Source organism: Entelurus aequoreus, linkage group LG11 (genome assembly GCF_033978785.1).
Source record: "Entelurus aequoreus isolate RoL-2023_Sb linkage group LG11, RoL_Eaeq_v1.1, whole genome shotgun sequence".
In the NCBI taxonomy this organism is placed as follows: domain Eukaryota; kingdom Metazoa; phylum Chordata; class Actinopteri; order Syngnathiformes; family Syngnathidae; genus Entelurus; species Entelurus aequoreus.
The window spans coordinates 65,898,091-65,911,302 of record NC_084741.1 but is presented as its reverse complement, the minus strand read 5'-3'; the positions used below and the strand labels follow the sequence as shown (position 1 = coordinate 65,911,302).

Genomic DNA, 13,212 nt, shown 5'->3' with positions numbered 1-13,212 from the left:
TAATCAAAGCCAGCGGCTTCAAGTTAATCAACAAATTCATTGCTCTACCTTGCATATAAATTCTGTGTCCAGGGCTCTAAAATGTTAGGGAAGCGGACAGTGAGATCTCCCAGGGCAATGATGGCATTGGCCCTGACGACAGGAAGAGCAGAGCGCTCCAGTACTGTAAACATTAGCCGGGAATGCTCCTCGCAAACGGACGGACTGGAGAGAGAGAGAGAAAAAGGGAGGTGTTATGATTATCCTGACGATAAGAGTCTCAGTTGTGACTGAACAAGAGAGGAGGTGTTTACCTGATCATCATGTACTGTGACAGGGCCAAACAAGCAGCAGTGGTGAGCTGTGGGTGGGAATAGCGTCCAGGGGAGCTGCAGACTTTCACTAGCAAGGGAAGAAACGCACACAAGAGGTTCTCCTCTAGAGGCAAGAGAAGAGGAGAGGAGGAGTTTAAGCTAAAGATTTAATTAGCATATGAATGTAACAGCAGCGTACATTTAATGAAGGACAAAGCAGAAAATTAGATGCCATCCTTACCAGCCAGTAATTCCGTCTCACAGATCTTGCGGATGAGCTCGGCCTCTGTGTCTTCTGCAGAGGCGCCGACTAAGCCCAGATCCTCCTCCATTGTGCTGTCATTGGCTGTTTGCTTTGAGGAAAATTAAAGCTTTACATAAGAGACAAGGGACTAATGTAAACCTGGCACAACTTCAAAGCTAACACTTAGCCATTTCAACACCACAAGCAAGATGATTCCATTGCTAAAACTCAGTGAACAAAGACTAATTCACACTGAACCTGTATAACCTGAGAACGCAACTCCCCATTCAAAGGTCTTCAATTGTTCTTTTGGCGCTGCTACTACTACCATCAAATTTTGCATGGACATAATAAAAATAGGTTATTTAAAACAGTCACTCATTTCTCTTTCAATTTTAACAACACGCAAGAACAATACAATATTACATTTTACAATAAATAATTAGTCATCTCAACAGCAGAAGCATGTATGTCAATTTCAACAATCTAAAGCAGTATTATTCACTGATCATTATTAATAGGTTTTGTTTATCTACATTAATTTATAAATTATACACGTCACTTTTACCCCATAATTTATTTATTAATTTATATTAAACCTCTATACCTATTTTAATGTCATTTTCTATTAATTCTAAGTTGTATTTTTATTTACATTTACGTAACCATTTTTATTTTTTTAATTTTAGGGCAGCACGGTGGAACAAGGGTTAGTGCATCTGCCTCACAATACGAAGGTCCTGGGTTCGATCCTGCGCTCGGGATCTTTCTGTGTGGAGTTTGCATGTTCTCCCCGTGACTGCGTAGGTTCCCTCCGGGTACTCCGGCTTCCTCTCACCTCCAAAGATATGCACCTGGGGATAAGTTGATTGGCAACACTAAATTGGCCCTAGTGTGTGAATGTGAGTGTGAATGTTGTCTATTTGTGTTGGCCCTGCGATGAGGTGGCAACTTGTCCAGGGTGTACCCCGCCTACCGCCTGATTGTAGCTGAGATAGGCTCCAGCACCCCCTGCCACCCCAAAAGGGATAAGCGGTAGAAAATGGATGGATGGAGAGGGGGGGGGGTTACCCACATATGCGGTCCTCTCCAAGGTTTCTCATAGTCATTCAAATTGACGTCCCACTGGGGTGAGTTTTCCTTGCCCGTATGTGGGCTCTGTACCGAGGATGTCGTTGTGGCTTGTACAGCCCTTTGAGACACTTGTGATTTAGGGCTATATAAATAAACATTGATTGATTGATCTTTTATTTTACATCTCTGATTCTTATATAATTTGATCTCTGCAAAAGCAATATTCTGTTACTTTTTTCTACTACCATTTTATCAATTATGATTTTTTCTCCTTTGTTCTTTTATTGATGCACAAGCATAAAATTGCAACACAATTACTGTTTAGCTCCACTAAATAGAAAATGTTGACACAAACTCTTTAATGGCAACATTTTAGTGTCAGTTATGTTCAAGACATCGATTACAGACAAATTAATTTTGAGTAAAAGACATGAAGTAGAGGTAAAAAATAAATACGCTCTGTTTCATATGACTCTTTTCAGACATCTTGAATACGTGTGATGTTCCTCAACTTAACTTGTAAACATGACCAAATTAAATACTATTAAAATATTCTTTATTTATAGACTAGGCAATTTTAATACTTTGCTAGACTTGTAAAAATGTACATCTTTGTGTACCTTAACTTTGCTGGATGGGCCCTTTTCCTTTTCCTCCCTCTCCTCAGTCTCTCCTCTGCGCCTTCGCAGCTCACTGCTTACACTACGCTCAAGGTGAGACACCTGCCAGAAGGCCACAGAACCGCACAGGGCCAGCAGCTGAGCCAGACACACACAGTTCACTGCGGGAGAGAACACATGGTAAGGCCGCAAAAAACAAGCCGGTGATAAGACATAGGAGTACTCACCTTGTTCACCAGACTCTTCATCATATTGTATTTGATCGCCATCCTTGTTGACCTCTTGGCCTTCTGCAACTTGATCTAAAAGAAGTCGGGTGGTGCGCTGGAGCAGCCGAGAGCACAGCTGGTCGGGGCATTCAGCCAGAAAGTAAATGAGGCGGACGGCTTGCTCCATGAAGCTCTGCCAGTGAGTGTCCTCCATCATGGCACCTGCCGGAAGGAACGAGTGAGTGTGACAGGTGAGAAATAGAGTACGGTATATTCATTAAGAAAAAAAAGACAGACCTTCAGCAATTGCATGTGTGAGGCAGGTGAAGAGCTGATGTTCCTGAGGCAGTCTGAACGGTGCAACTCTGGATTGCTTAAAGAAAAACAAATATTGTATGTTATTAATGTTGTAATGTCCAAAAGTACATGTTTTAGAAGCCCAAAATAAGCATTAGGAGAGATATTTTAAATGTATAACATTATGGGAAAATGCTTGTCACTATTACTAATGCCAAGAAAATATATCTAAATACTAGGGATGTGCATCTCTACCGTAAATGGCGATCCAATATGAATCTAAATACATGGGTTACGACACGATTCACTAACAGTATATTTTAAAACATTACGATTCGATGCAGATGGAATTTTTGCAGGGTGAAAAAATGTTTGTATCATGTCAGAACAATGTAATTCGTTTATCTTTTAAATAGACAGACAAAACAGACAGTTACTGTATTAACTATGAACAAATAACTTCAGTGCATTGCAATCCATAAACTTTAAGAAAAGAAGATGTAAACAAAACACTTTTGGAAAAGCTACCAGCTAATTGATGTTTGCTCAAGTAGCAAGAAATATGAGCTGTGCATCAAGTAAAAATAACAACTAACAATAACAATAATTTAAAAAAAAACAAACACAGATAGCAGTATCATTAGTCCAGAATTGTAACGGTCCAAGCCGGCCGACCGATCCAATTAGGAACCGGTACCTAAAAATACCGGTACTGGGTATACATTTCTATTCAGGGGAGCATTGTTAACTCTTTCGGTGCTGTATGCCATGTTGCTCTGTTGATGTCGACAGTCGCAAACAAGACTAATACTCTCGTTACACGTCATCGCAGAAGTCTCACAAGATAAAACGGCCATATTTTATAACAGCTCTGCAGTCAACCGATTCTTGACTTACCAACCGGACATCGACCGATCCATACTAAATATAGATAGATCCAGAAGCTTGCCAAACGATATATTCATATCTCTAAAGTTAAAATTGGTTATCAATTTGTAACAATTGTTTGTAACAATTAGTTTTTTACTGGAACAAATCCAGCAGCACAGTTCATTAATTCATATTGTCAAAACCCAATTACCGGTAACTAATCTATAGTGTACCATTTTTGGTACCACTCTGTTGAGTTATCAAGGGTAATAGTACGGTACCTAAAGGTTGGAGCTCGGTGGTCCATATTAAGTTATCATTCCGAATAACAGGAACGTAAAGAACACACAATGTTCCCCATTGTTTACGGTGTGGCCTTCCTTCTGCAACTGTAGCTGATTTAGCCACCATCCCAACACCCACCAAGGAGGTACTAATCTCCAGCTTGATGAAACATGTGCCAGTGATGTAGGTTGTCTTACCCTAATGTGGTCGGTTATGTTGCAGATGGTGATAATGGTGTCCCTTGCCAAAAGAAAGTCCTCAGTCACTTTTTCCCCCAAAGCCACAGAACAAAGAGTGTCCAAATTACTGAGGACCACCTCCCTTTCAGCCCTGTTAATAAAACACATCCAGGCAAAGGAAAGCAAAACATTTTGGGCAAAACTGTAAACATATGCATTTATGCAGAAGTATGGACTACGTGTCTCAAATGTGAGATGGCCTTGCTGGCGCTCAGCAGCTGGGAAGATAATGTACGTGGGAGAGAGAGTTTTAAGAAATACATGAGATTTAATAGGTTGTGAATGCAAGCAGGTGGATGAAGAGAGGCAGCAATGTGGGTGGACTACAGATTGCTTTACTCTCGCTTGCTCTACCCTGGAGCAGTGGAAGTCTTTGACGGGGGCACTAAAAATACATTTGTTCATCGAAAAGCACTGGCAACAGCCTTATCTATATGGTTGTGGCTTTAATTACACAGATGAGCGCATGTTTGTACAAACGAGATGATTTGCTGGATGACGCAGGACCAACATGTAAGGAATTTGGCTATGATAAAATATTTAAAATGTGTTTTATAGGAGGGTTTGTGCAAAATCCATCTGGCAAATGTGTGATGACTATTTCTGTACTGTAACTGTTTTATACAGGATTATGCACTTTGTGAAAGTGTTAATAAAAACTGAGCATTATTATGCCTATGAAACAGGACCCTTTTGATATGTTTAGTATCAGATTGATTTATCAAACATCTGTACGGCCATGGCTTACCGTGTAGCCATGCCTAGCAGAAGCACTGCAGATCGCCTGCACAGAGCAGAGGTTTCAGTTTTACCAGTAAACCTTTCCCATAAAACCTGCACAACGGTCGACTCCAAACTGCTGCCACTGCCGAAAAACTCCTGCACCTGCGGGGACATGTTTGGCGGTTTACAAACACTGCTGCATTAGTGATAGTAGCACATCATGAAGGCCTTGTTTACACTGCAGGTCAATTCCGATTTTTTTGCCCATATGCCAGCGGTACCGGTCCGTGGATCGATTGGTACCGCACAAGAAAAAAATAAAATAAACATTTTTTTTGTTTTTATTAAATCAACATAAAAAACAAGATACACTTACAATTAGTGCACCAACCCAAAAAACCTCCCTCCCCCATTCACATTCATTCGCACAAAAGGGTTGTTTCTTTCTGTTATTAATATTTCTGGTTCCTACATTATATATCAATATAGATCAATACAATCTGCAGGGATACAGTCCGTAAGCGCACATGATTGTATTTTTTCATGACAAAAAATAAATAAATAAATAAACATATAAAATACCAAATATTTGCCAAAATAGACCGTTACAAAATAAATAATTTGACCACTGAACACAAAACAGGTGGGAAAAAAATATTTTGGGAACTCGTGTGAAAGTTTCTCCAATGATGTCTCCGATCGCTTGTCCACTGACACGCTCTTCAAGCAGACATCGAAGCTAATTATTCCATAAAACTGCGAGAGCCAAAAGACTTGTCCTCTTCCTTCCTAATTTTCTATGCTCAATAATTTGGTTAAGGAAATGTTGATTTTAATTGCACAAAATCCGCATGTGAGTCAGATTGCATTCACATTAGAAATCGCTTTTTTTGTAATATGAACGGCTACTAAAAAGATCGGATTTGACAAAAAAAAATCTGAATTGCACAGTCGACCCTGCAGCGTAAACGTGGCCGAGTACTAAAGACTTTTTAGAGTTAAGTCAATAGTGGTTTTCAAAATTTTTTCATCAAGTACTGCCTCAGAAAAAACTTGGCTTTCAAAGTACAACCATAATCACCAAACATCAAACTACAGTAGCATAGTAGGCCTAGGTATTCATAAAAAGAAAAAGGTAGGTTTTATTTAACAAGTATAACCTCAAAGTTTGATATAACGCGATATTCTATAAATTGTGATCGTGTCGTGGACCCGAATTTATGCCCGTTTTTCCCACCGACCAGAGTCAATCGCTTGGTTTTCCACCAAATTATAGCATGGCCTATGACGGTAGCTGATCAACGAAGGTCCTACTGTGTCGAGGCACTGCTCGTGTACTTACAACCTAGGACAACTAGGACCGCAGTGCGTGGGCCGACATGGTTCGGGATGTTGTCAGGGCAGCCTACTGGTTGGCTAGTGCCTACACCATTCTGTGACGTGGGAACACAATCCACCATTCACTTCGTGTCACGTTGGGGCATTATCCACCAAGCAGGTTTAGGCAGCCGCGCATAACTTTTTCAAAAAGTAAAAAATAAGGATTTCTATACAACATGATCTCTGGAATAACGCAATCGGTATTTTATGGACCCCAACGACCACGTTATATCAAACGTTGAGTGTGTTAAATATTTTTGGCCACTGTAACATTACACACACACTGCACAATCAACAATGATACTCCATATACAGTACATATTTACAGATTTCTTTGGCGTACCACTAAATGGAGCCCACGTATCACTACATTTTGAGAATCACTGGACTTAAGATTTGGAGAAAGAGATTTGTAAACTACTCACAATTTCCTCAAGACACTGAATTGTTCCCAGAGATGCATCCACCATCAGTTCAGAAAGACTATCCACAAGAGTCTGAGCTTTCATCCTAAAAGGGGGATTTAACATAGTTGCTGAGGGGTTGCCAATACCTTATTTCCTTATATAGTGATCAGGGGAGATCTACCAAACATTTGATTTTTGAATTAAATACAATTACACTATGCCATTAACTCCAGCTTTACAGATGCCTATAGTGTGCAGGTCCATAACACATCAAATCACACAACATTTATTAGAATAGTGGCCACTAATAGGCGTGTTATTTATATGTAAATTATTTTAGAACCTGGTGGTCTCTCCTTGGGGGTTGAGATAGAGGCGCCTGTAGGCCTGGACAACAGCATCTTTGATGGCAGCGTCAGTCGACCAAACCAATGGCAACATCTTCCTTACTCCGCTGAGAGAGTTGGCAACACTGAACTCGCACACCGCAACGCAAAACTGCACGGCTTCCTGAACCACTAAATGTCAAAATACACAGAACACGTGTGAGTGTAAATTTGGGCTCAATGGCCACTAATACTTGGAAGACCTCCCACCTGAAGTGGTTTTCCAGTAGAGCATGGAGTTGATGACAGAGATGGCCCTCTCCACTTGAAGGGCGAATGTTTCTGTATCTCTCAGGTACTGCACCAACATCTCCTGCTTCTTCAGCTCTGCATCGTCTGCCTCTTGATCGCCCTCCTTCTGTGGAGTGGGAGGCAAGCTGTGGCTGGGCTCAGAAGAATCCTTATCAGACCCTAGGGAGCAAGTTTAGGGAAATGTGAACAATAGTGAAAACTAGCATACAAAGTTTGAAATGTCAACTGCTTTCTACACAATCTTAGTAGTTATAATCTATAAAGTACAATGAAACCCCACTTTACTTACTGAAAACTCGATGAGAAGCCGCAACCCAATACTGTATACTGAAGAGTAACAATACAAAATTATAGTGGTTTATCATTACAGTGGCACCTCGACTTAAGAGTGCCCTAACTTATGTGTTTAAGATACAATTGGCCTCTCTGCTAATTGTTATGCTTTAAACTACAGGCCAAAATCCTGATAGTCAGCGAAGCGAATGCCACAGTGAACCCTGTAAGATCAGCTCAAAACATCTGGTCTTACCTCGCTAGCATTGGCTTATACCTAGAGATCAACATAACTTTGTTTTTCAACCACAGGAACAGAGAATGTGAGTGTAAAGGACAGTGCTGAGAAGAAAAAGAAGCGGATGATATCTATTGAATTAAATAAAATAAATAATCAAAACCGAGAGTGTAACCAACTTGGCAAAGCAGTTCAACGCAGCACTGCTAGTTTGCACCATTCCAAAATAGACGACCGTATTTTCCGGACCATAGGGTGCACCGGATTATAAGGCGCACTACTGATGAATGGTCTAGTTTTGATCTTTTTTCATGTATAAGGATTATAGGGCGCATTAAAAGAGTCATATTATTATTTATTTTTTCTAAATTGAAAACACTTCCTTGTGGTTTACATAACATGTAATGGTGTTTCTTTGGTCAAAATGTTGCATAGATTATGTTTTACAGATCATCTTCAAGCCACTTTCTTACAGTCGCTTCCGGATGCGCCGTTTTAAGGTAAGAAAAGTTGCTTTTGCATAATATTACAAAACAAAACGCCAGATAATAGGTGTAGATTCCTATTGAAGCCTTTAGCTTGACGCTCCTCTACTTTCTCCTGCCCGCTTGCTGCGGCGACAACAAACAAATATCCAGACGCTTCTCTTCGTTTGGTATCGTTTACTATTGTCACTTAAAGGCCTACTGAAATGAATTGTTTTTATTTAAACGGGGATAGCAGATCCATTCTATGTGTCATACTTGATCATTTTGCGATATTGCCATATTTTTGCTGAAAGGATTTAGTATAGAACAACGTCAATAAAGTTCGCAACTTTTGGTCTCTGATAAAAAAAAAGCCTTGCCCCTACCGGAAGTAGCGTTACGTTGTCAGTTGTTCACTCCCTCATATTTTCCTATTGTTTTCAACGCAGCTAGAGCTACTCGGACCGTGAAAGTGACGATTACCCCATTAATTTGAGCGAGGATGAAAGATTCGTGGACGAGGAACGTTAGAGTGACGGACTAGAATGCAGTGAAATACATTTTTTTTCCCGCTCTGACCGTAACTTAGGTACAAGCTGGCTCATTGGATTCCACTCTCTCCTTTTTCTATTGTGGATCACGGATTTGTATTTTAAACCACCTCGGATACTATATCATCTTGAAAATGAGAGTCGAGAACGCGAAATGGACATTACAGTGCCTTTTATCTCCACGACAATACATCGACGAAGCTCTTTAGCATCTTTAGCATGAGCTAACATGATAGCATCTGTCTCAAATGCAGATAGAAACAAAAAAAATAAATCCCTGACTGGAAGGATAGACAGAAGATCGGCAATACTATTAAACCATGTACATGTAACTACACGGTTAATAGATCTCAGCCTGGCAAAGCTTAACAATGCTGTTGCTAACGACGCTATGGCTAACTTAGCAACCGGAGCTCACAGAGCTATGATAAAAACATTAGCGCTCCACCTATGCCAGCCAGCCCTCATCTGCTTTGCTCAGCAACACCCGTGCTCACCTGCGTTCCAGCGATTGACGGCGCGACGAAGGACTTCACCAGATCATCCGTGCGGTGGGTCTGCTAGCATCGGCTAGGCGTCTGCTAGCATCGGCTAGGCGTCTGCTATCCGAGTAAGTGGTCCTTGTGTTGCTACAGCCACCTACAACGTTCTTCTTTGCAGCCTCCATTGTTCATTAAACAAATTGCAAAAGATTCACCAACACAGATGTCCAGAATACTGTGGAATTATGAAATGAAAACAGAGCTTTTTTGTATTGTATTCAATGGAGACGGCATACCTCTGTTCCTCGGGCTACGTCACGCGCATACGTCATCCTTCGAAGGCTTTTTCAACCGGAAGTGTGGCGGGAAATTTAAAATTGCACTTAATAAGTTAACCCGGCCGTATTGGCATGTGTTGCAATGTTAAGATTTCATCATTGATATATAAACTATCAGACTGCGTGGTCGGTAGTAGTGGGTTTCAGTAGGCCTTTAATTATTCAAAAACGTAAAACAATAACGATGTGGGAACAAATGAATGGCAAAATAAACAGAGTTTGTTACAGCAAGAAAAAGCTACAAAAAGTAAGAGTGAGAAAAAGTAGGAGTGAGGTCAAAAAACTGTGTGGCTCAATTCCCCTGCACCTGACTGCCATTACCCATAATACCTTGTGTCCAAAAACCAACCTACCACACAGATCCTTCCGCCATATATGCAATCAAACAGTTACGTCATCAAATTATTTAGACAAATGTAATAATTATTCTAAGCATGCAAATAAAGTAAATAGTCCCATTTTGGCTGAATAAACACAAAGCACCTACCATAAAATATGTAAATTAACTCAAACAGCATTTAGGCTCCTACATTACCGGCCCCTAATTGTTATCAATGTCGTTGAAACAATTACTTAAACGTGTTAATTCTAATTCAAGGTGCCTAAATAGCCTTAACACTTCTCAAAGAAGCTTGTAGTCCTTTGCCCCATTCAACTTGAGGTCTTTGCTTCATCGCCATACTTTAATGATATTCTGCTTCTTGAAGAAGACATAGCTTTGTAATAGGGCGACGAAGCTCCTTAGTCTTAGTTTTCACTTGAACTTGACGAACAAGTCCGTCTCCACCAGGAAAAGTCTCTAGAATTCTTCCAAGTGGCCAGGAATTTCTGGGTGAAGTATCGTCCACGATCAGCACCACGTCTCCAACACAAAAGTTTCTTCTAGGTGAAGACCATCGCTGACGTTCTTGAAGCTGCGCTAGGTATTCCTTACACCAGCGTTTCCAGAAGATATCCGCAAGGTATTGTACTTGTCTCCATCTGCGACTGGCATATTGGTCGCACGGATGAAACGCTCCTGGAGGTAGCTCAGGTTTGACCTTCAGCAATAACAGATGGTTGGGTGTGAGAGCCTCCAAGTCGTTGAGGTCTGAAGATGTATTTGTGATGGGTCTGCCGTTTATGACTGCTTCGGCTTCACAAAACAAGGTATAAAGACTCTCTTCATCCAAAACTTGTTCCTTTACAGTGACGCTCAGTATTTTTCCTCACTGAACAGATTAGCCGCTCCCAGCTTCCTCCATGGTGAGATCCTGCTGGTGGATTGAAATGCCACTGGACACCTCTTTATAACAAGTGTTCGTAAATCTTCTTGGTGTTCCATTTTTTGATTGATTTCCTCATTTCGCTGTCAGCTGATCGAAAGTTGGTTCCATTATCGGAATACATCTTTTTGACTTGTCCTCTTCTGGCAATAAATCTTCTGATTGCGTTAAGACATGCATCGGTGTCGAGTGAGGATGCAACTTCCAGATGTACGGCTCTTAAAGCAAGACACGTGAAGATGACGCCATTCCTCTTTACATGTCCTCTTCCCCTCTTCACTTGGAACGGACCAAAGTAATCCACACCGACTCTCGTGAAAGGTGGATCGTCGGGTAGGACCCTGCATGTTGGTAGATCTGCCATGAGTTGCTTTCCAGCGGCTCCGTGGAGTCTTCTACAGATGACACACCTGGACAGAAACCTTCTGATGGCTCCAATGGCTCCAGGTATCCAACATTTCTGACGTAGATTGGCCATCATGTGATTCCTTCCGGCGTGAGCTGTTAGGTCATGAATATGTCTCAACACAAGCCTTGTGATGTGTGAATCCTTAGGCAATATGGCTTGCTGCTTGGAGTAGTTAGGCATTGCTGCACGGCTCAACCTTCCGCCAACTCTCATAACTCCATCTTGAAGAATTGGATTTAACTTGAAAAGTGAACTACTTTTCTTTACTCTTTGATTTTTCTCCAGCATCGCCCAATCTTCTTTGAAACTTTGTCTTTGACATAACTTCACAATTTCTGTTTCTGCTCTAGTCATGTCATCACAAGTCACTTTCCTTCGACATCTTTCTTGAATTCAAACATCTTACTTTCTTCTCCTGATGTTCTTAGTTCTTTTCTTTTTTCCTTCAGCTCTTTCAGCAGATCTTTGAGTTTTAGAAACCAGGCTACAGCACGCTTCAATGCTGTCCAAGAAGAATAATGGTTCATCCACTGATCCACAAAATCTTTGGCTTCTTGTGTCTGAATGACGTATACATGAGTCACTCTTTTGACCTCTAGGTCGTCCATATCCAGCATTCCAGGATCTGGATTTTTAGGCCACTGGTCTTGTGAGCTGAGCAAGAAACTTGGTCCTGAGAGCCAGCTCTCATTTTTCAAAAATGCTTCCACGGTCTGTCCCCTTGAGACGTGATCAGCGGGATTCAGAGTGGTGTTAACATATCTCCACAGATGTCTGGGAGTGCTCCAGGATTGGCGCGACCCTGTTTGCAACAAACGTCTTGAATCGGGTACACTCACTGTTCAAGTACTTGAGCACCGCCGTGCTATCTGTCCAAAAGATAGACTCCTGGATCGCTAGTTCAAGCTCTTTTCTCAGAAGCTTATCCATCTTTATAGCAACTGTGGCTGCAGTCAATTCCATTAGAGGAATAGTCGGAGACTTTAGGGGCACCACCCTTCTCTTTGCCATGATCAAGGTGGATTGCGCTTCACCTGTTGAAAAGCGCGTCAGCAAGTAGTTTGTGGTTCCGTAGGCATCTTCACTTGCGTCAGCAAAGTGATGAAGCTGCGCAAAGGCTGGCACACCAAACTGCTTTAACTTGATGCATCTGTCAACTCCAAAATTTTCAAGCTGTGACAGACTTGAGATCCACTTTTCCATCTTTCAATCACTGGGTCGGGCAGGTCTTGATCCCAACTATATTTCTGCTGACATAGATCTCGCAGAATTCTTTTAGCAGGGAATATTACTGGAGCCAGAAAGCCCAAAGGATCAAACATTGAACTTACTATGGAAAGCAATCCTCTCCTAGTGTATGGTCTATCTTTGAGGTTGATCTTGAACTTGAATTGGTCTGATTCAGCACACCACTGGATGCCTAATGTTATCTCCACTGGCAGGTAATCCTCATCCAAGTCCAGATCTTGAAAACCCTGTGCTTTTTCCTTTTCTGGGATCGAGTTAAGCAACTTCCTGCTGTTGCTTGACCATTTTGTCAGCCGAAATCCGCCTTTTGCCAACATTTTCCTAAACTCGGCACACAGGGTAATGGCTGTATCTTCATCAGCAACTGACTTAAGACAGTCATCCACGTAAAAATTCTTGTTTACAGACCTTGCTGTTTCCGTTCCAAACTCATCCACAAAGTCTGTTGCACATTTTTGAAGTGCACGTTGCTCTGCAATTGCCTTGTAATTTGGCATAGACAAAGGCTTCTTCCTCACTGGAAGGCAAATATTGTAGTGGCCATCTTTAATTACTGCAGTTTGAGACACCATACTGATAAACTGATGGTCGTCCTTGGACATCTCAATGTTTTCATTTTGTCCGGCATCAGGAAAGTTGTGCTTGAACTGCAGCTGCCAAAG

The 13,212-nt window shown here is 41.4% G+C and overlaps 1 protein-coding gene across 2 annotated transcripts in view; it reads right to left on the bottom strand.

Annotated features, from left to right (window-relative positions):
* ncapd2 (non-SMC condensin I complex, subunit D2) overlaps positions 1–13,212 on the bottom strand; it is a 39,995-nt gene that overhangs the window by 10,155 nt on the left and 16,628 nt on the right. Inside the window, exons 15-25 of one of the 2 annotated variants that reach the window (XM_062063793.1) lie at positions 7,238–7,438; positions 6,985–7,159; positions 6,660–6,744; positions 4,880–5,016; positions 4,090–4,222; positions 2,738–2,813; positions 2,459–2,662; positions 2,232–2,392; positions 535–646; positions 294–417; positions 49–204 (exon numbers count right to left, since the gene is read on the bottom strand). In XM_062063793.1, coding sequence (XP_061919777.1) covers positions 49–204; positions 294–417; positions 535–646; positions 2,232–2,392; positions 2,459–2,662; positions 2,738–2,813; positions 4,090–4,222; positions 4,880–5,016; positions 6,660–6,744; positions 6,985–7,159; positions 7,238–7,438 — 1,564 coding nt within the window. Of the gene's footprint in view, positions 1–48; positions 205–293; positions 418–534; positions 647–2,231; positions 2,663–2,737; positions 2,814–4,089; positions 4,223–4,879; positions 5,017–6,659; positions 6,745–6,984; positions 7,160–7,237; positions 7,439–13,212 lie in introns of both variants that reach the window. The other variant, XM_062063792.1, reaches the window with a different exon arrangement.